Source organism: Plasmodium berghei (assembly GCF_900002375.2).
Source record: "Plasmodium berghei ANKA genome assembly, chromosome: 4".
Taxonomy (NCBI): Eukaryota; Apicomplexa; class Aconoidasida; order Haemosporida; family Plasmodiidae; genus Plasmodium; species Plasmodium berghei.
This window is the reverse complement of record NC_036162.2, coordinates 399,124-420,471: the sequence shown is the minus strand read 5'-3', so window position 1 is coordinate 420,471 and position 21,348 is coordinate 399,124. Positions and strand designations below refer to the sequence as shown.

The 21,348-nt window shown below is 22.2% G+C and overlaps 7 protein-coding genes across 7 annotated transcripts; 4 read left to right on the top strand and 3 right to left on the bottom strand.

Annotated features, from left to right (window-relative positions):
- Positions 1 to 60: 60 nt before the first annotated feature.
- PBANKA_0411700 (HSP20-like chaperone, putative) lies at positions 61 to 1,691 on the bottom strand (the record flags this gene model as incomplete). The annotated part of the gene is made up of 7 exons (XM_034568157.1): positions 61 to 253; positions 392 to 528; positions 652 to 788; positions 879 to 961; positions 1,072 to 1,171; positions 1,358 to 1,431; positions 1,561 to 1,691. 7 exons carry the CDS (start codon positions 1,689 to 1,691, stop codon positions 61 to 63), a joined length of 855 nt encoding a protein of 284 aa, XP_034420175.1.
- A 1,702-nt stretch (positions 1,692 to 3,393) lies between these two features.
- On the top strand, positions 3,394 to 6,267 carry PBANKA_0411600 (conserved Plasmodium protein, unknown function; the record flags this gene model as incomplete). The annotated part of the gene is made up of 1 exon (XM_034568156.1): positions 3,394 to 6,267. One exon carries the CDS (start codon positions 3,394 to 3,396, stop codon positions 6,265 to 6,267), a length of 2,874 nt encoding a protein of 957 aa, XP_034420174.1.
- Positions 6,268 to 6,346: 79 nt separating this feature from the next.
- On the bottom strand, positions 6,347 to 8,901 carry PBANKA_0411500 (conserved Plasmodium protein, unknown function; the record flags this gene model as incomplete). Its single annotated transcript, XM_034568155.1, has 7 exons — positions 6,347 to 6,405; positions 6,521 to 6,574; positions 6,720 to 7,787; positions 7,892 to 7,967; positions 8,060 to 8,161; positions 8,256 to 8,453; positions 8,629 to 8,901. The coding sequence occupies 7 exons, from the start codon at positions 8,899 to 8,901 to the stop codon at positions 6,347 to 6,349; spliced, it is 1,830 nt and encodes a 609-aa protein (XP_034420173.1).
- A 637-nt stretch (positions 8,902 to 9,538) lies between these two features.
- On the top strand, positions 9,539 to 12,999 carry PBANKA_0411400 (conserved Plasmodium protein, unknown function; the record flags this gene model as incomplete). The annotated part of the gene is made up of 17 exons (XM_034568154.1): positions 9,539 to 9,722; positions 9,869 to 9,930; positions 10,087 to 10,147; positions 10,215 to 10,337; positions 10,441 to 10,506; positions 10,669 to 10,752; positions 10,849 to 10,916; positions 11,052 to 11,289; positions 11,434 to 11,512; positions 11,603 to 11,642; positions 11,727 to 11,841; positions 11,960 to 12,001; positions 12,106 to 12,265; positions 12,395 to 12,494; positions 12,624 to 12,679; positions 12,781 to 12,815; positions 12,956 to 12,999. 17 exons carry the CDS (start codon positions 9,539 to 9,541, stop codon positions 12,997 to 12,999), a joined length of 1,557 nt encoding a protein of 518 aa, XP_034420172.1.
- A 285-nt stretch (positions 13,000 to 13,284) lies between these two features.
- On the top strand, positions 13,285 to 15,941 carry PBANKA_0411300 (conserved Plasmodium protein, unknown function; the record flags this gene model as incomplete). The annotated part of the gene is made up of 6 exons (XM_034568153.1): positions 13,285 to 13,478; positions 13,640 to 13,847; positions 14,039 to 14,102; positions 14,312 to 14,421; positions 14,655 to 15,090; positions 15,265 to 15,941. 6 exons carry the CDS (start codon positions 13,285 to 13,287, stop codon positions 15,939 to 15,941), a joined length of 1,689 nt encoding a protein of 562 aa, XP_034420171.1.
- Positions 15,942 to 16,216: 275 nt separating this feature from the next.
- On the bottom strand, positions 16,217 to 18,577 carry PBANKA_0411200 (Ras-like G protein, putative; the record flags this gene model as incomplete). The annotated part of the gene is made up of 1 exon (XM_034568152.1): positions 16,217 to 18,577. One exon carries the CDS (start codon positions 18,575 to 18,577, stop codon positions 16,217 to 16,219), a length of 2,361 nt encoding a protein of 786 aa, XP_034420170.1.
- Positions 18,578 to 19,042: 465 nt separating this feature from the next.
- PBANKA_0411100 (conserved Plasmodium protein, unknown function) lies at positions 19,043 to 21,028 on the top strand (the record flags this gene model as incomplete). Its single annotated transcript, XM_034568151.1, has 1 exon — positions 19,043 to 21,028. One exon carries the CDS (start codon positions 19,043 to 19,045, stop codon positions 21,026 to 21,028), a length of 1,986 nt encoding a protein of 661 aa, XP_034420169.1.
- Between the last annotated feature and the right edge of the window lie 320 nt (positions 21,029 to 21,348).

Below are 21,348 nucleotides of genomic sequence, written 5' to 3'. Positions count from 1 at the left end.
ATTTATATAATTTTATTTATTCTCAAAACTATATCATTTCGCTATAAATATATTATGAGGTTATAAATCCTCATCTATCATACCCTTTTCAATTTCAGTATGTTTATCATTATTATTTTCATTATCGTCTATTTCAGCTTGTTCATATAATAATTCATCTTCACTATTTTCATCTTCATTCCCTTTTTCTGTTTTTTCGTTTTTCCTTTTTTGCTCCTCTTCTTTTAAAAACTCTAAAACACTATCATTATATCTTAAGAAAAAAAAATTATAATTTAAATTACATAGTTATCATTTTATGTATTATAATACAAATAAATGTATCGTTATATGGGGTATACAGATTTCACAGTTCACTCATTTTTTTTTTTTTTCATTTTTTAATTCTTACTTTTCTTTCATATCCCACCAAACTTGCAAATTGGGATTTTTCTCCTTAGATAATAATAATCTATTCCATATTTTTTTTTCCTTTTTTTTTAAGGTAATTACAACCTTTCCAACAGAGGCAAAATTATATTTTGTTTCCTTCGAATATTAATGATACAAAAAAATTAAATTAAATGCATATATAATAAAATATACTACACATGATTATATACAAATTTAGATACATTATATTATGATTATTCAGTTTTATTAAAAGCATACCGAATTAATTATATCATGAAGAAGGTCAATATCAACTACATATTTTTTTTTTACTGTATTTGGGTCGTTACTATAAGCCGAAAAAAAAAACTTATTTTTTTCAGAAATTATTTGTTCATCTTTCACTTTTAGAGCACCTATAAATAAAATGTAAACAAAAAAATGAAATAAAAAAAGGAATGTACAAATGGTTTGTCGAATTAAAAAAAAAAAAAAAAAAAAAAAACCTGGTGAACTCCATCTATGCGAAAATTTTATATTTAAAAAAATATATTCTGGTGATTGGGCCCATTGAAATGACGCATTTATCCTGTTAGAAATTAATAATATATATATATATATCAAGACATTAATGAAGAAATGTATACGACTTTTTATATTTCGTTCATTCTACTATAATTTATTTTTTAAATATTTAACGTGTCTATTTTTTTAATGGAATAAGATGCTGTCAAAAGTTTATCGAGTTTCTGTTTCATTTCATTCACTACTATTTTTATATCATTGCTAAAGTCGTTTCCTTTATAAAAAAAATATATTTCCACATTTATATTATTCATATAGTTACAATTTACGCATATATATATGTGCTATATACAACAATTCTTATGAAAATAATATCATACAATAGCTTTATCTATTAATTTATTCACTGTTTTTCGCTGGTATTTTGTCATATATTTTTTCATTTTCAAAAATATCAAACCTTGTTTTATTGATTCATTAATCAAATAGTTTGTGAGTTCAAACCAGGACTTTTCTATCCCGTCTATTATTTCTCTGATAAATAGGAAGAAATTGTAAACCATTAATCAGGAATGTATTAATAAATATTACATACATATATACACACACATATATGTATTCTATGGATAAGTTTTATTTTTAAGAAATTAAAATTTTCTTTACTCTTTAGTAACAATGTAGCCTTTATGAGACTCGAAAAAGGCAATTGCTAATTGCTCGTTTTGAAAGTTTAGTTTTGATAAGACATTTTTAAACAATAAAACATAAATAGCAAAAATACAAAAAAAAAACATTTTATAATTTAAAAAAAAAAAATAAAATAAATCTTTAATAATACAGTTAGTATGAAACTATAACGGAATGAAGTCAAATTATTTTGAAAAGAATATACATTTACTAGTAATTTAAAAAATTTAAGTAATTATCAGTGTTGTATCTATTTTTTATTTTTTTGCCTTTTTACGCGATTTAATCAACTGCGTAATATTATCATAGAATATAATCCTATATATTTTTTAACTATTTAATAATCATAAAACATAAAAAAATAAAATAAAAAGTTTAAATAAAAAGTTAAAATAAAAAATTAAAATATTTGTGATGAAAAAAAATATTGCTCATATATTTTTTTTCGCTTATTTACATAAAATATTCACTCTAAAAAAATAGAATTGTATGCATGATTTACCCCTCCAAATAAATAAGTGAAATAATATATCACCAAAAAAATTTACTTATAATATATATAATGTTGAATGCTTTATAACAATTTTATATCCAATAAAAGGAAAAATTAAAAAGGATGTTTGTAAAACATTCATATCTTTTATTAGTTAACATATTTTTTTGAATGTTTGGCTATTACCATTTTATAAATTTTATTATCATTAACAATGCTGTACAATGAAACCAATTTTTTTGTTAGTATATTAGTATTTCCAAATATATACATTCGAAATATATTTTTTGTTGTATCTTATTTTTCTATATAAATCCCCAAATATAATATTTTTCATTTTATTGCTTATTTTTATGTGTAAAAAAAATTACAAAATATCCCCTTAAATACACATATAATATACATATATATATATATTATATGTGTGTATGGATAAATGAATTTACTATGACACACACAAAATATGTTTATTTAGTTCGTTAAATAATAGTCATATTTATGGAAATAAGAATTGTTTGGTTCAGTTTTAAATATATAATTTTTTTTATAAGTACAAATTTTTAAGAGTAAATAAAATTTATGGGCAACATGAAGCCACGTATTTTCTTGTTTTTGCAAGTTTGTGGCAGAAAGGTTAAGAAAATGGCATAAAAAATAAGAAAAAAAAAAAAAATGAATAAACATAACACGCATGTAGAACTATGTCATTATGTGGGCAAATGTTGTAACAAAAAAAAGTTAAATAAATGATCACTGCAATGTGCTTTAAAGTAAATAGGATAAAAAATAATAATGCTAAGTTTTGTTTTTTCTGAAATGTATTATACATACATGAAATTTGAAATATAAAGAAAAAAAAAGTGAAGCAGAAAAGTATGACAGTGAAATATAGGAAGAATAATAAAATATCCTTATTTATATAAAAAAAAATTCATTCATTTTATATTTAATGGGAATATAATTTTGCCTTGTTTTCATTTTATCCATACTTTTTTTACCCCGCCACAAAAAAAAGGAAATAAAATAATTGGAAATAAGCATATAAAATTTTATATAAAATTGAAAGTTTGCATTCACATTTTTTTTATTTCTTATAGACAATTATAATGAAATAAAAAAAAAAAAAGTGAAATGGTCAGTATTACATGACAATATTTTGAAAGGGAAAAAAAAAATAAACGCGTAAATAATGCATGAAATATATGTCTAAGTTGATAATATTAAATTACACAGAGGGGATATAAATATAATAAAAGTTGTAGAAAACGTAAGCATAAATACCCCACATATGAGTTTGAAAAAAAAGGAAATGTATCATGTTATCAAATCCAAGGGAAATCGGTAAAAAATTATGGAGTATATTATATATGAACAAAAGGAAAAAAATAATATATGCTTTTTCTATCATAGGGTCTGGATACTATTTATATAAAACAGGATGTAACAATAATGAATTTGAAAGTATACGAAATAATAGTGATATAGAAAAATTGAAAATTTTGAATATTAACAATATATGCTCTCATGTGCCATTACTTATTTTGAATATATATGATAATTATATATATAAGAATAAGATATTAAAAAAAATATATTTTAAATATAAAAAAAAATTAAATAAAAAAAATTATAATGATATTAAAAATATATTAGACCAAAACGATACAAAAATAAATTATGATTTTATTTATAATGAAAAAAGTATATTCAACAAGTTATATATATATGAATTAATTTTAGAAAAAAGTATTAAATATGCGATACTTTCGCCTCAATTAAGTATACACATCCTTAAAGAGTTATCATCTTATTTTGTAAATTTAAATACGAAATTGTATAATGAAAAAGATTTTTCTATACACACAAAAATAGGAAAAAATAAACGGCAAAACATAATAAAATCTATATTTAATTGGTTTTCAAATTATAGACATTCAGACAACAATAAAATGATATATTATTCTGGTGAAGTTAATTCCAAAAATATTAAGAAAAATAAAAAAAAGTATAGAGAAACATATGAGGATATAATAAAAACTGGAAATGTCTATGAAAAATATAATATACATAAATTTGAAGATGCTTATAAAATGGAAGAAATTAGGAATAATGGGCATGATGTAGTTACATTAAATTTTTTATATTTAATTAATAAAATATATGACAACATCAATAGGGTTTGTTTAAACACAAATACAAATATTTATGTTCATTTTTATGTAATTAACATTTTAAAATATATATGTTATAAGCATTATAAAACCATACTCAAAAATCATGCTCATTTAGAAGATTTGATAAATGGGACCAAAAAAAAAAGTGTTTATGATTATATATATACATTTTTTTTTAAAAATAATACTACAAAAAATAACGACATAAAGGATAGTAACCAAAGCCTATTCGGTTTTGAATCAGAAAATTATTTAAGTAATTTAAAAAAACAAATAAATAATAAATTGACACATTTTACAAACAATGAAAGTTGTTTTATGAATGAACATACTTTGACTGGAAAGGGTGAACAAAAAGATGAAATAAAACAAGTTATTTCAAACAATTTTGAAAAAATTGTGTTAGAAAATCCAGAACATGCTAATGAAATTAAAATTATGAATGATTTATATCTAGTTTTATATTTAAGATTACTTTTTGAAAGTTCTATAAAAATTTTAAGTATTAAAAAAAATATATCTATATTGGAAAAAAAAAAAAAATTTGATAAGGATCATCAAATAATTTATATGAACCCAGCAGATTCAATAAATAATTTGAAAACCAACTTTTTGAAACGATTTCGAAAAAATGAAAATAAAAAAATCCAAAACATTTTTTTACGTCCATATAGTGAATTTGGAATTTGGGGATTAGCAAAAAAAAATCGAAAAAATAAAGAAATTCCAAATTATGAAGAAAATATTAAAAATAATGAAACAAAAAAATTAAAAAATAAAGATAATATGAGCACTTTTTTATATTATTTATTGCAATGCAAAAATATTTTTAGTTTAGATCATAAGGCAGACAATATCAAGAATAATGATCAGTCTATAAATAATATATATACAAATGTTCCTATTAATGATCAAAATAATAAAATTACTAAAAAAAAGATATCTATGATACCATCATTTTTATTTTTTTCATCACCATCATATACCAATTGTTTCATTTCATCAGAATTGAATGGAAAAGATAGCGAAAAAACTAGCGGCTTTTATTTAAGCTCATTTTTGAAAAATACAAAAATAATCCGTTTTTTTTCAGAAACTTTAACCAAGATTGAAATACAAAAAAAAAAAATTACAAATTATTTGGGAATAAAAATTTTCAAAGTTAAAAGAAATATAAATTATTATGTTTTTAATGTGGATCAAGTATTAATAAATAAATATTATAATTTAATTCATAAAAGGAATATAAATAAAATTAATGCACATTTAAATAAATCGAAAGAAAAATATGTAGACATAAAAAAGTTTAACGATATATATACATCCATGATTAAAAATCTGCATAATATATTTTCCTTTGTCTATTTAATAGATGAAAATCCCGATGTCTATAAAATCGTGAACTTATATAGTACAAACATTTTTTATGAATATAACTATTTAAATGAAAATCAAAATATTTTTTACACAAATTGTATTAAGAGATATTTATATTATTTTAATAATAATTTATTATACAAGTTTTGTTTTACTAATAATTCGATTGCATATGATAACAAAAAATCGGAAAAAAAAAATGGAAAAAAAAAGGAAAAAAAAAGAGGAGAAAATTTTGAACAAGCCTTTTTTTATTGCAAAAATGATATTAACCTATTACTCTTTTTATACACTCAACGTATAAAAAGATGCTTCTATATTTTTTCTTATATTTATAATAAATATAATTTAAAAAAAAATTATCATTTAAATTATATTTACTATAAGTTAAATTATTTAATTTTATCCCCTACTAAAAATTACCCGCTTTTTTTTATATTAAATTTCCCTTACCTTGCATATAATAATTTGTTTACTTGTTTTTCTTTTTTATATTTTTTATGTACTTATTCATATTTATTTTTATTCTTAGTTTATCAATATTACACTTTTTCTAATCTTCATTATTTTAGAATACTTTCTGATCAGGGTATATATATTTATCTTAACACATTATATAATAATTTTAGAGATGCATAAAGAAATTTTATCAACATCCATCATATGTCACTCTTATATATATACATATGGAATTATACAGTTTGTATATTTATTTTCTTCAAATTTGTTTGCTACATTGGGGACAGTTTTCTATGGGACTTGAGTTTATTTCCTCATCTGTCAAGAAGCAAGAAATTCAAAATATGGAAAAAAATTGAGATGTATGGAAATGTAGATTTATTTGACATGTTATGAGATATCATATAATATATAAGATAAAAAGTTGGGTTACTTGTATTAAAAATATGGTAATCACAATCTGGACATTTGAAATCGTAATATTTTTCTAAAATGAAAAAAATGGAAAATTTATGTGATTTTCGCATTATATGAAATATGACAACTCAAACAATTTTTGCAAAAAATTATACAAAAAAAATATGATATTTTATTTTCTATTTTTATGAAATAAAATAAAATATAAATGTTACTTTTCTTAAAAGCGATAGTGGGGTGGTGTTCATCTACCATTTTATCTTTTTCTATATTTACATTTTTTTTAAACATTGAATTATCTACATCTGGAGATACATCAATTTTGTATCCGTATTTTAACAAATCTAAAATGGTTTTTTCATTTTTATTTATTGGATACCTTTCATTAAGAATTTCATATTGATGCATATATTTCATATATTCTATTTTTTGTATATAATACAATAATTTAACTCTCATTCGTTCATAAAACATATCGTTAGTTATATTTAAAGCTTCATCACTTTGATTTAATTGTTTTAATCTGAAATTTGTTATTTCTTCTCGAAATTTATTTTGGTTATCCCCATATAAATTTCCTTCAAAATCTTCAATTATATGTTTATTTGATTTCATCATAGTTTTCATGTTTGCTTCGTTTTCTTCTCGAATACTATTGTCAAGATTTATCGCCTCTAAAAAATGTTTAAAATTAATATCTGCTTGCTCGACAAATGTATTTTTAAGATTTTCAACACTTGAATTATTATCTCTTTTGTACTTTTCAATATAATCATCAATATTCTTTTGCATAGCTATAGTATCTTCATCTTCTTCTGTTTCGTTTATATTATTATTTTGTTCATATTTATTTATGTTTTTTTTTTTGCTTTTATTAGCCATATATTCATTATCATTAAAATAAAATAAATCCTGATCTGATTCAATATGCTCAATTATTGAATCATTAAATGATTGTAGTTTTTCGTACGTTTTTTTTAATTCTTTTAAACAATCATGATTTTCTATATCTATATATTCGTCTACTTTTCCCTGATCCGGCATTATATATACTTCATCTTTTACTGTGCCCATATTATCATATTTTTTTGTTTTTTTTTCAAATATTTTTAATAAATATTTGTAATCATAATTAAAATATATATCATCTTCTTGGATATTTAGTTTTATTTTTTTCAAAGCATCTTCTAAGTTATATTTTATGTTTTCTATTTCACAAAAAATATTGTATCGTTCGATTTTCTTCCTCACAAGATCGTTTACACATTCGTCATAAATTTGAGCTAAAAAAAGAAAAAGAAGAAAAGAAAAAAAAATATATATTTATATATATATATGCACGCACACATATCTAGATATTACAACTATTATAATGACTAATTATAACCTTTTATATTTTGTAAGATTTCTAATACTTTATGTTTACTCTTAAAAAAGTCTACTATATGCATAATTGAAAATATCTGAAATAAAAAGAAAAAAGAACATACATATTGAAAGTTGTTAAAATGCAACACATTATTTATATGAATAGAAAGATGAGAAAAATATTTACTGCTATATCGTTTTCCAAAAGAAAAGAATAAAGGGATAAGAAACGCTCTGCTGATTTTACGTCTTTAATTTGTTTGCTTACTATATCTAATACTGAAGATATCTGAAATATAAGGAAAAAATAAAATAATGTGAATGAATTGTGTAAATAAACAACGAAAAAACAATCAAATTTATTGTTATGAATATAATATTACTGTATTTCTATCTATTTTAAAGTGCTTAATAAGATACGATATCGTGTTTATAGTTTTAAAGTTAATCTTTGAACGTATTGCATGCTGAAATATTTTTTCAATGTCATCTTTTTCCAATCTTATGTCTTTTGTAGTTTTTATAAGTTCCTTAACTTTAGTGAGTTCGTTAAGATTCATCAAAATATTTTCCCAGAACTTCTAAAAAAAGAAAGTAAAAAATAAAGAAAAATATAATACCACTATATTTCTAAAGTTGATAAAAAAACAATTTTCTTGTATTTTCTTCTCATAGAACACCAAAATTGTGTAGAATAACCAAAAAAATGTACATATATATATATATATATATATGCATAGCTACTACATATTTAACCTCATTTTTTCCATGCTGTATATATTTAAAAAAAAAGAGCCCATTTTTCAATTTATCAAAGAGAAGTAATTTTTGTCGAATTCCCCTAAAAGGTATTTTTACATATATATTTTTTTTAAATCGTATATCTTTACTCTTTACACGGGAAAAATGTGATATGCTTTTTGGTGGGTTGGTAATAAAAAATATATTCTTATTTATAAGACATATAACATTTAACGCATGAAATAAAATAATATATAATAGGAAAACACTATAACTTTTGAAAGGCATCTTAAAACTTAGCAAAATTCCAAATTTTACATAAAAAATAATATAATATGTTACTTCACATAAAAGTTATTTTCATTTCGCTGTTAATCACACAAAAAAAAACAAACACAAACAAATAAATAAAATGTTTTTAAAAGGGAAAAATTAAATTAAAAAGAAATAATAATAATGATAGGTATGGAACAAAATATTCCCTTTTTGTATTCTTGCAAGTATGGCATTTTTATTCAACATTATGAAGATGTGTGCTTTTTTCTTTTATTATAACTTTATTATATTTAATTTAAATAAACTCAAGTAAATATTTATATTGAAAAATTTAAACAACTTTCATGTATAATATAGTAAAAAAAATTAAGAACCTGTATTCTCATTACATTTTATTTTGTAACTTTTTTTTTGATATAATTCTATTGCTCATTTATTTAACCACCTTAACTATTTTTCTATTCTATAATTTTTATTATTATGTTATAACAATATTTTAAGCATTGTTTTATTATTACTTTTTTTTGTGTGCGATACTTTTTTATAATTGATAAATTCATCGAGCTATTAGAATGCTTTCGCTTTACCATCTTTTTTTTTTGTTTGTTTATTGTATTTGCTCAAAATACCTTTTTTCGATTAACAAATAATGAAAATTATTTTAACTATAGCAATATTTTATATTTGCTTATGCCACAGCTTTATAGAAAATAAAAAAATAGTTGTTTCCGTTTTTTCCTACCTCGTACATAATAAAAAAAACATAAAGCGTTTCCCTCGTAAACCAAGGAAACAAATATATGCCAAAAAAAATATTATTAAATATGATGAAGGTATTACATGTGATGCATACATATACATATAAAGAGAAAGGGAAAAAGAAAAATAACATATTTTTACAGAGATAGCAAACGATATGATTTTATTTACATGTCGTACCTTAGATATAATGATTCATTTTTTACTTTTTTTAAATCAGTTGTAACACAAAAAGACATTTCAAATATAAACACGCTTGTGTTGGCTTTATTAGAATACAAAGTATAACTTTAATTTTTTCTTTTAAAAATTATTTCAGTTTTGTGATTATTGTGTGTTTTTTTATGCACATATATTATAATATCCCCATGATACACATTTATTTCTCTTTATTATATTTCTATTCGGGGACAACCTGATAATTTTTATCTACCCAAGAAATTACATAACAATTTATTAGTTCCAGAGAAATATGTCTTAAAATCTGAGGATAATGAAAGTAATTTTTTTTTTTAAACTATAAAATATAATGAGCAATAAACATTTATATCCTTAATTTTATACAGATTTAAAAAATTTTAAACTTTGGGAAAAGCTGCAAAATGTTAAAAATGAAACAAATGACAAAAAGAAAAAATACATTTACCTCGTTTTAAAAAATATAGATTTTCCATTAAGCACGATATTTAGTAAGCCGTCTTTTTATTTTTTGGCTACTTGCTTATTTTTTTGGTTGCTTGTTTATTTTCCTCCCCTTTGGTTATAAATTTTCCATTTTTATACGTTGCTTAGATGAAGAAGAAATTAACAAATTTGAAGAGGATGACGCAGAGGTTACTACAATGTCTAAATTGTCATGTAGGATGCACAAAAAACTAAAGAACCATAAATTAAACCTATGAATATATCTCACTAAAAATAAACAAATAAATTAAAATATGATGTGTATTGCTTATTGATTTGTTGCCAACAATTTTGAATATAATGACGGTCATAACTTATTGGAAATATTTTTATTAGCTGATGAAAATCTACACTATGATTTTGATGAGAGACAAGAAGTTTGGAAAGAATTGTTTTCTCCATATATCAAAAAGGAAAAGGGTTATTTAAAATATGAATAATTTTTTAAATTAATTTTTACAAATACAAATATAATAAATAAATTTTTTAAATTTCATTTTATCAAATTTTTTATAGATATAAAAAGTGAAAACATTAAAGACTTTTTATCATCATATAAGTTTATACCGAAAATAAGTGAACAGGTAATAAATTGAGGCATGCTTCATGAATTACCCTTTATATAGACACACATATAATATTCAATTATAAACGATATAGATGTATTGCTCTATTTACATATATATCAAACAATCATTCAATTTATATATAATATTTAGGGTACACTGCCAAAATATTCCAATAAAAGTACAAGAAAAAAAGGGATTTTAAAATATATATTACAAAAATTGAAAAAAAATGATATATTTTGTTCTAAATATAATTATTATTATGACAATATTTATAATAATACAAACGATGGAGAAATACATGATTATTTTAAATATGTTATGAAATTTAAAAAGACATGTGAAAGTTACGATATATTTGTCAATGCAAAAAAACAATTTTTAACGGGTATACCACATTTAATCTTATTATTATTTATACACAACTTATTAAATATTATTATAAAATTTATATGCATTTATAGTATTGTCAAACTGGTTACACACAATATTTATGCGTCAATATAAGTTTCTATTTTTCCCCTTTTTGAAGAAAACCGAAAAGAAAAAAAGTTTTTTCTATATACTCGAAAGGAAACGGAAGGAGCTCATTCATATGATTTTGACAAATGGTATCGCATACATATTATATATACATATATTTTATATCCTTTTTAAACACTTTTTGTATATTTATTAATTTTTTTTTCGGAATTTTTTAGGGCTTTTTCCGATTTTGTGGAAGCTCTAATATTCTTTAATGTAAAACATAATTTAAAGAAAAATATAATAAATGAAATGAAACATTAATAATTGCTTCGATTTTCGTTTTTTCCTTATTGTTAGGATTTGTATCTCGATTTAAATAAGGAAAATTACGAAAAATATAAAAGCGATCCAGAAAATGAGAAACTTGATATTGTCGACTTCAACAAGATTAGTCCCGGTTTTGTCGTCCCGAGTTAGTTTATTTACGTGTCTACATATGTATATATCCATTCTCTACATAATACATGAATTGTTATATTACTTCATTAAATACATTACATATACATTAACAAATTTTTCACGAAATAAAGATGATTCTGCGTGGCCAAGCGAGTGGCATGACATGCCATTGGGTAAGAACAAAAGAAGAATACACTGATATACGCGAAAAGCGTATATCCAATACTTATATATATGCATACATAGATACATACCTTTTTTATGTGAACGTATCAAGGCAAGTACATAATGCAACTAAGAATGGGCGACATCGATGGAAAGTTTCATTTCATAAGAAGGGAGATTTTGGACTATTTATTGTTTGATTTTCAGTCAGAAGAATATAAAAATAAATATATCGATTTTACTTGGAGAAAACTTTATTTCGGACTAGCATGGTTAGTGTAATTATCAATTATTTGCGTGCCTTTTTAAAATTTAAACCTTCAAAAACGTGAAAAATGTATTATTCCCATATATAAATATACATATACGCATGCATGTAAACCCTTATTCTCATTTCTTAGGTTTATCCACACACGGGGACATCCAATAGTTATTACTCCTTTTGAAAAAATTCAATTCCAAACATTTTCAATGGACTTTTGCAAACCTGAAGAAATCCAAGTTTGAAAAAATACAAATATATTTATTTAAGATGTTCATTAAGAAGTGTATATATATAACACTCTCCTTGTGCATATAATTTTATATACCCCTTATAAAATAATGAATGTTTTATTTATCATTATTTAGGGTTTGTATTTGGGATTTTTGATTGTTCAGGCGCAAGCGCATGGAAAAATGTTTTGGTATGTCGAACATTGAAATAATAAATAAATACAAATAATAATACATATCAATATATACGCACGTGGCTAATTAATGCACCTCAATTTGTCTTTTTTTACAGGAATAATTATAGAGATAGATTTGACTTCATGAAGGGTAATAAATATATACATCCATTTATATTATGTCATTATTCAGATCCTTTTAAGTCTCATCCATATTCTCATATATATATTATTTCCTCCCTCCTATTAATATGATAATGCCTACATATATCAAATTATATTTTTTCATAGGCCTTGAAATAAATATTAGAAGTGCAGATGAATTAATTTTTTAAAGTCTTTTTTCTTTTTTTGTATATATATATATAATATATATATAATATATGCTTTAAACTAACGCACACATTTTCCCTTTGAATAAAAAAATATATAATTTTTTTTAACAAAAGTAATAAGTTTATACTTTTTAAAGTAAAAGCATTGTATGAGTAAAAAAAAAAAATAGGGGAACAACGAACCCATTTATTTAATTATTTATATTCATACCACCCTTTGTTTCTCTACATTTAATGTAAATATAACTTCTTTTTCTATATGAAATAATAAATCATAAGAAAAAGATGAAAAATATTCATATAATAACTAATAAGATAGTAGAGGAAAGGGTAAAAGAATATTGCAGAAAAATAGAGGAAAACAAATTAAAAAATGTGAAGGCTACCATACAAATTGATAGAAATAAAATAAGCATAAATAATAAAAAGAAGCTATATCTCGAAAAATTGAAAAATGATGAGATTGAAAGAAATAATAAGTAAATGTAGACTATTTTTGTGAAAAAACACATTTCTTGAGCTTTTATTTATAATGTTATTTTCTTCCATATGATATTTCTGTACTTTTATGTCTTAATATTTGCCCATCACTCTTTAAATCATTTATCCATTTATTTTTGTTATTTCCTTAACATTCTAGCATATTAAAGAAGAAGCTAGAGCACATTAACAAAAGAGAAAAAAAAGACGTGAACGTGCTGAAACAAGCACCCCTACAACATCTTTCTACAAATAAAAAAAATTTCTTGTTTGAAAATATAAAGAAAGCAAAAATAAAAGTAGAAAAAAAAAAAATAAATCATGTAAATGTTAATTCTACCTTGAACGAGAACACTATTATTAAAAATGTAAGTAATATTATGAACAAATAGGAAAAATATATATTAAAATAATGCGAAATTTAGGAAATAACAAATTGATTCATATTTGCATCTACTATCTTTTTCATTATTCATATCAATAATTTTGCATGTACACACAATAAAATTATAAGTAACTAAAAAACAGCATTTATATTCACGACTTTTTATTTCTGTAGCCTAAAAAAATTGTATACAAAGGTTACATAGATGATATAAAAAAATGTTATAAGTTCTATATAGGTAATAAAATATAAATAATAACAAATCTTAGAAATATAATAGTAATATAGTATTGTAATGATAGCTAAGTTGTAATAAAAATATTAATTGTTTATGCAAAAAGCGAAAATAAAAAATTGAAATATGTAGTCATCTGCGTATGTGTGCATGCATTCATTCGCTTACATAAAATTTGATGTATTCCCTATGTTTTGTATTTCATAATTAAGAGGTAAAAGTCGACGAAGAGGGGACCCTAAATATCCTCTCTTTAAATTTAAAAAGCAAGAAAGTAAAAAAATTAACCTATGAAAAGGAGAAGCACGGCGAAATGCTAAATGTATTATCCTATAATGAATAAAATAAATGATGAGAAAAATGCGATAAATCTGTAGCGATATAAATCCACTTGTTTTGTGTGCATAATTGTGTTTATTTTTTTTATCATAATAAAACAATTATAATGTATAACTGTTCATGTGATTTTTATCTTCATAACTATATTCTAAGTAATTTTGCATGTACGTTCATAATTTAAATGTGTGAATGACTGTTTTTTTTTTTTTTTCTCAGAGCATGGAGACCTACGAAGCAATGGTGAAAAAAATAATTGCAACTGAAGAAGAGCATACAGAACAAATACAAAAAAAAAATATATATAAAAAAAAATATATTTTTAAGGAAAGAGAAAGACCTACAGGAATAAAAAATCGAGTTCTGGTAGACAACATTGAAAAGACATGCGATTTTTATATAAAAAAATATTTTAATGATGATTTTGATGATATAAATTCACCAAAAGAAATAAATAACACCAATGATACTAATACAAACCATAATAATGGTGATATAATTTTAAAAAAAAAAAAAAACTCTTTTCTTTTAATGAAAAATGAATTATTGTACAAGTCGAGAATCAACGAAGCGCAAGCTAGGTTAATATTTCAAAAAATAAAAGAAAAACTTCAACACAATCCAAAAATAAATTTTGGATTAGTAATTGACGAAGGTAACCACTCTGTAAATCGTGAAAACTTATTATTATTACATTTTGTGTTTTGCTTAATTCATTTTTTTGAACACGATAGACCCCTAAATAGTAAAGCAACGAATATCTTCATATACTCATTATATTCGGCACATTTCACATATTTTCGTTCCTTTGGTATTTTTTTCTTCTTAGGAGATGATTCTATTTATAACGAAAAATCCCAAAAAATGAGTATACAAAAAAAATATAATAAAAGTAAAAAAGATTTAAAATTAAAAACGAATTCAAAACCCAAAAATATAAAACTAAATGATACCAAAAAAATTGGTTCGAATCAATCAAAAATCAATGATGTAGATAATACAGTACTACCGGAAAAAAAAACAGACCAACATTGTGATATCGATAATTTAAACAAAGTTTCAGAGGAAGAAGCAACGCTAAAAACAAATGATGTAGAACTGAAGAATGCTCAAGAAAATATACAATCTAATCCCAATGAGGAAGAAAGCTCTAATAAAACAGTTCCATATATTTCTAATGAGGAAATAAACTCGGATCATTTTGCTTCCCATACTAGTGAAGAAATACATTCTGACCATCTTGCTCCCCATACTAGTGAAGAAATAAATTCTGACCATCTTGCTCCCCATACTAGTGAAGAAATAAATTCTGACCATCTTGCTCCCCATACTAGTGAAGAAATAAATTCTAATGAAGAAAAAGAATCAGAAATGAATGATAAAATGGATATGCATAAAGGTAATGATGAATTGAAAAAGAAAACTGACGAACCTTCACACGATGAGCAAATAGATAGCGAAACTGCAAACAACCCCATTGATATAAATCCTGTTAAGGATATATAAAATGAATTCGGATATAATTAATGGAGATGAAAGTAACAAAAAATATAGTAAATAAAATTAATAGAAAAATAAAGTTTTAATGCCCTCGAATATGTGCTGGGTCGGATATATATAAAATACCAAATTTGTTATTTCATAATTGTAAAAATAAGTTTAAAGCATGTAAACACATATATACTGGCATTTTATATTACACAAAAAAATTTTTAAAAATGAAAAAATAAGCGATATAGCTATTACACAAATTGAATGGGGTTTATTCCCATTTTTTTATTTTATTTGATAATTTGATTTTTCTTGACATTTCTATTATCGCATGTAGTTTTAAAAACAAACTGAATGTTAACATATTTTAAATCAAATTGATCTTTTAATTTTTTTTTGAAAAAAGTCAAATAATTATTTGGTATATTTTTATAAAGGTTAGTAAAAATAAGAAAAGTAATTGGATTTTGTCTAATCTGCTTGATAAATTTAAAATTACATTTTTGCTTTTTTAGCCAAGGTATTGGAAATAATTTAGTAAATTGTATAAGAAATAAATTTAAAGTCGATGTAGATATAGTTATATTATTTCTTTTATTTATATATGTAATAAGTTTAAGCAACGCATTAACATGACTATCATTATTATTATTTAAAAATAATACTGGTATATCACTAAATGTATTTGTTATGCTTTTTAGAAATTCACTTCGTTTGTTTTCATAATCTGTAACAATTAAATCTATTTTACTAACTATAAATATTATATTTTTTTTTTCTTTTAATAAATAAAACAACATTTTTTTATCATCTTTATTTAGACATATGTTATTGTCTTTTGCTTCCTTAATATATATACATATATCAGATTTACGAATATTATTATATACTCTATTTTCTTCATCATAAAATAAGTCTTCATTTCTAAATTTATGTTGTTTTTTTAAACTACATGTATCTAAAATTGTTATTTTTTGATTTTTATATAATATGCTCATATCTTCATTTACATATTTTCTTTTTTTTCCAAATAATTCATATATATCATTTTCATTTATTATATTTTTTTTTAAAACAGTTTCAATAAGTGTTGTCTTTCCGCAATTTTTTTCCCCTAAAATACACACTTTTATTTCACTTTCTTTATTTTCAGATTTATATTCTGTTGAATTGGCCGTTTTAGATATACAACCTTTTGTTCCCTCTTCTTTCGGTATATCTGTTTCGTCATTTATATTTTTTTTATCAAAAAAATTATATGAACTACATTTTGAGGGATCGTCCTTTTCCAAATAATTCACACTATATCCTGGTTGGCATAATTGCCCCTCTTCTTCTATACAATCATTAGTTACATTATTGTCATCATGGAAAATTTTGTTTTTTTCGTTTTCTTGATTTATAGAAATATTAGTTTTGCTCAGATTTATCAGACTATACAGATTTATATCCTTATCTCTGTTAATAATTTTTCTGAGCAATTCCATTCTTTTATTTTTTAATTTTTTTAATATTTTTTTTTTTTCTTTTCCATATTCACTGTTTTCTTGGATCCATTTTTCTATGTTATGCGGATCAAGCCATTTTCCTTCGTCTTTCAAGGTATTAGTTTCATTTTCTTGATTTGATCGATCAGCATTACTACTATTATTATTGTAGTCGTTGTTAGTACTTTCTTCTTTTCGAGGCTCACACATTATGTTTGCATATTTTTTTTGCAAGTCATCTCGGCTTATTGTTTTTAATTCCTTGTTCAGAATTTTTTTACTAAAATAATCATTAAATAACTGGTCGTTGGATTTTTCTTTTTTTTTTAAATCAATAAATTTATAAAAATAGTTTTTTATTTCCCCATTTAGGGTTGGCCGAAATATTCTCAAACTATCGTCGATAAATTCATGCATTTCATATTCATAAGATTGCGACGGTTCTTCATAAAAATTTGTTTTTAAACTGGTTTGTTCATTTGTAGATACTTTATTTATAATCATAGAACTGTCTGTTTCTATTTTTGTTTGCCTGACTTTTTCTTTTATTATATCAATTAAATTTGCGTTTTTATTGTAACTATCCAAAGAATATGGAAAAAAAATAATATTTGTAAAATGCTCATACATATCAAGAAAATTATACTTTATTTTGTCAGAGTATATATAATCTAAATTGTTTTGAACAATTGTGAATATATTATCATGTTGTTTATATATTTCTTTTATTATATTATGTACAAATATATCTGCTTGCCTTATTTCTGAACCTTTAACTGGAAACAAAATTAAATTACTATTTATAATTGCATTAAAATAATTTTTTATTATATTATTATTTTCAAAATTTTTATCATAATTTTTAGATTTCCATATTTCGAATTTTTTTAGCATTTTTTCATTTATTCCCAAAGTATCAACAATTAAACATTTCTTATTTTCTATTGTAATTAAATTTTCATTATTTTGGATACAATAATTTTCAATATTATTTATAACAGATTTTTTATATGTCTCATTAAGTTTTTCAAGCAAACAATTATTTAGTGTAGATTTACCACTATTGCATGCTCCTACTATATTTATTTTATAATAAATTTTTCTGAACTGTATATTTTTATAATACACATTTTTTATCAATATTGTCCTGTTAATATATTTCATATTGATCTTTTTAACTTATTATTCATCAAATTAATTGAAAAAATAATAAGATTTTTTTTTTTTCCACAATTTCATACATATTATACTTATATACTAGGCTCATCAATATAGTTCGTTTTTTTACACAAAATTCATTTGTATTTATTATTTTTCATTATTTTTGGCAAACAAAAAACTATTGCTAATTTTTCGAATTCTACAAAATGTATTTATTTTGAAATACCTTTAAATAATTTGAAATGTTAAAAAAAATATTTTCTCCATAACTCAAAGGAGTTAATAATAAAGCGGATATTTCCCTTTATGTATTCCAAAAAAAAAAAAATTATTATGCGCATATATGTAATACTTTATATTTTCCTATAACCATGTAACGAAATTGGGATTTTCGATATATTCCGATAGAAATAACATCTTTTTATTTCCTTTTCTCTTTTTTTTTTCTTTCGATTTTATACAAATTTAATGGATAAAGAAAAAGTTGTAGTAAACTTTGAGAATCTCAAAAATATTTACAATTTATTTTTATACAAAATTAAAGAATCCGCTGATTTAACAAGCCAAGGAAAATGTGAAAAACATAAACAAAACGAAGAAGTAAGAAATGATGATGGAAGTATAAAATGGAGAAACAATGAACTTTATGATGAAAATAACAATGTAAATGAAAAAGCGAGTGAAAATTCACAAAAACACAATGATAATAAAATTGAGAATTCTTTATATGAAACAGAAGCAAAAAAAGAAACAACTTGTAATGAATGTATAGATAAGCATGAAGGAAATATAATTCTATTTAGTTATATTGGGAAAAAACTATTTTTGAACAATAACTTAATTGTAAACAAAAATGAAAATTTAAAAAATTACATTATAATAAAAAAGGAAAACAGCTTATGGATGATATTCGGCAATAAAAAGAATCTCTATGCAGTAATAATAATGTCAACAAATAAAAGAAAGGGTAATAAGAAAGATAAACAAAAAAAAAATGTCCAAAAAATTGATATAAAAAATAAATATTCATATATATATTCTATTTATACTTATTGCAAAATTCGATATAATAGTGATTTGAGATATTTTATACAAATTAACTTTTTAAAATTCACTTTTAAATTTCTAAAAATCTGCACTATAAATTTTAACGAACATTTGTTATTATTATTATTAAATTATACATATTTACAGAATGATGATATAAAAAATAAATTCAAATATTTTAACAACTCAAATGTTTTATATTTCATTGTGGTTAATATTTTTGAACGTAAAAATGATCAATCTTTAATTGATGGTGTAATAAATGTGTTAAAAAGAGGAAAGAAAAAATCTAGTATTTTTCACATAATAAAAAATAAACCATATTGTGATAATATCCAATTCCTTAACTCTAAAAAATTGTCTTCTCATAATAAATTATATACAACTTGTTATTTTAGTAATAATACTGAATCAAATTTATATGAACAAAGGAAAAGTCTATATAATGAAGAAAAAATAAAAAAAAATGACAATATTCCGCTAATTAGAAAAAGTAATGAATTTTTTCAAAATATATTGTCCATTTTTTCTTTGTTAAATAAAGAAAATAAACCTCTATTAAATTTTTATAATTTAGAAAACCATACAAGGATATTTATATATAATTGTGAAAAATTAAATAGAAATATTTTTATTCATTTTTTAAAAAGTTTTCAAAATTTTTATATTTATTTCATAAATTTAAATACATTATTTGGTTTATATTTCAGTGAAACAGAAAGAAATATTGTTAACATCTTTGAAAAATGCCATAAAGTTTTGAGACGCGTTTCAAAAAATGTTTGTTTGGTTATTGATGGTATTGATATAATGGCAAAGAATGATACGAAAAATATCAAAGGAAATATTAACTCACCAATAATTAATGAAGTTACTAAAAAATATGACGATGTTAATAAAAATCGTAACAATAGATTATTAGCCACTTTATTGTTATGCCTGGATAGTGTAGACAATGATACATCTAATAAGTACAAAGCAACTAACTATAATAACAAAAATAACTTCGAAACAAGTTCAGACGATATCAAAGTAAAGTCAAAAAAAAAACAAAAAGATTGTATAGAAAACAAGAAAAATAATATATCTATGGATAATGATCACGATGATCCTAACTTTTCTTTTTCCGAATTTAGTGATAATAATGATTGCTCAGATAATACAGAAAGGGAAAGAGAGAAAAAAAAAAAAGGGAAAAAAAAAAAAAAATTATCTGAACATATATATTTTGATATTAAAAAACTAGAAAAAATTTATAAAGAAAAATATGAAGAGCTAATAAAAAAAAAAAAAAATAATAATTTAAGTGTTATTGTTATAAGTGATATGGACTTAACGAATTTTGATACTTCTTTAACAAGAGCAGGAAGATTTTTTCATTACATAAATTATCGATCATTCTGCTAATGAAATCCATTATCATTTTTTATACAAACCAATAAATATGGATGGTATGTATACACCTTCCTATTATTCCATGGGAGCATATAGAAATAGTAGTTTTATGTATTATATGTTTTTCTGTTTGACATATATGGGTAATTTTTTAATATCAACTTATTTATTCATTTATTTATTTTGTTTTGTTTTATTTTGATTATTTTGTTTATTTTTTGGGGGAGTGAACGATTATACACATATGCAATATATCCCTATGCTTTGGGTAATTTTAATAAAATATTTTTTTAAATTCACTTACTTTTTTAAAGTTATTCTATATACATACA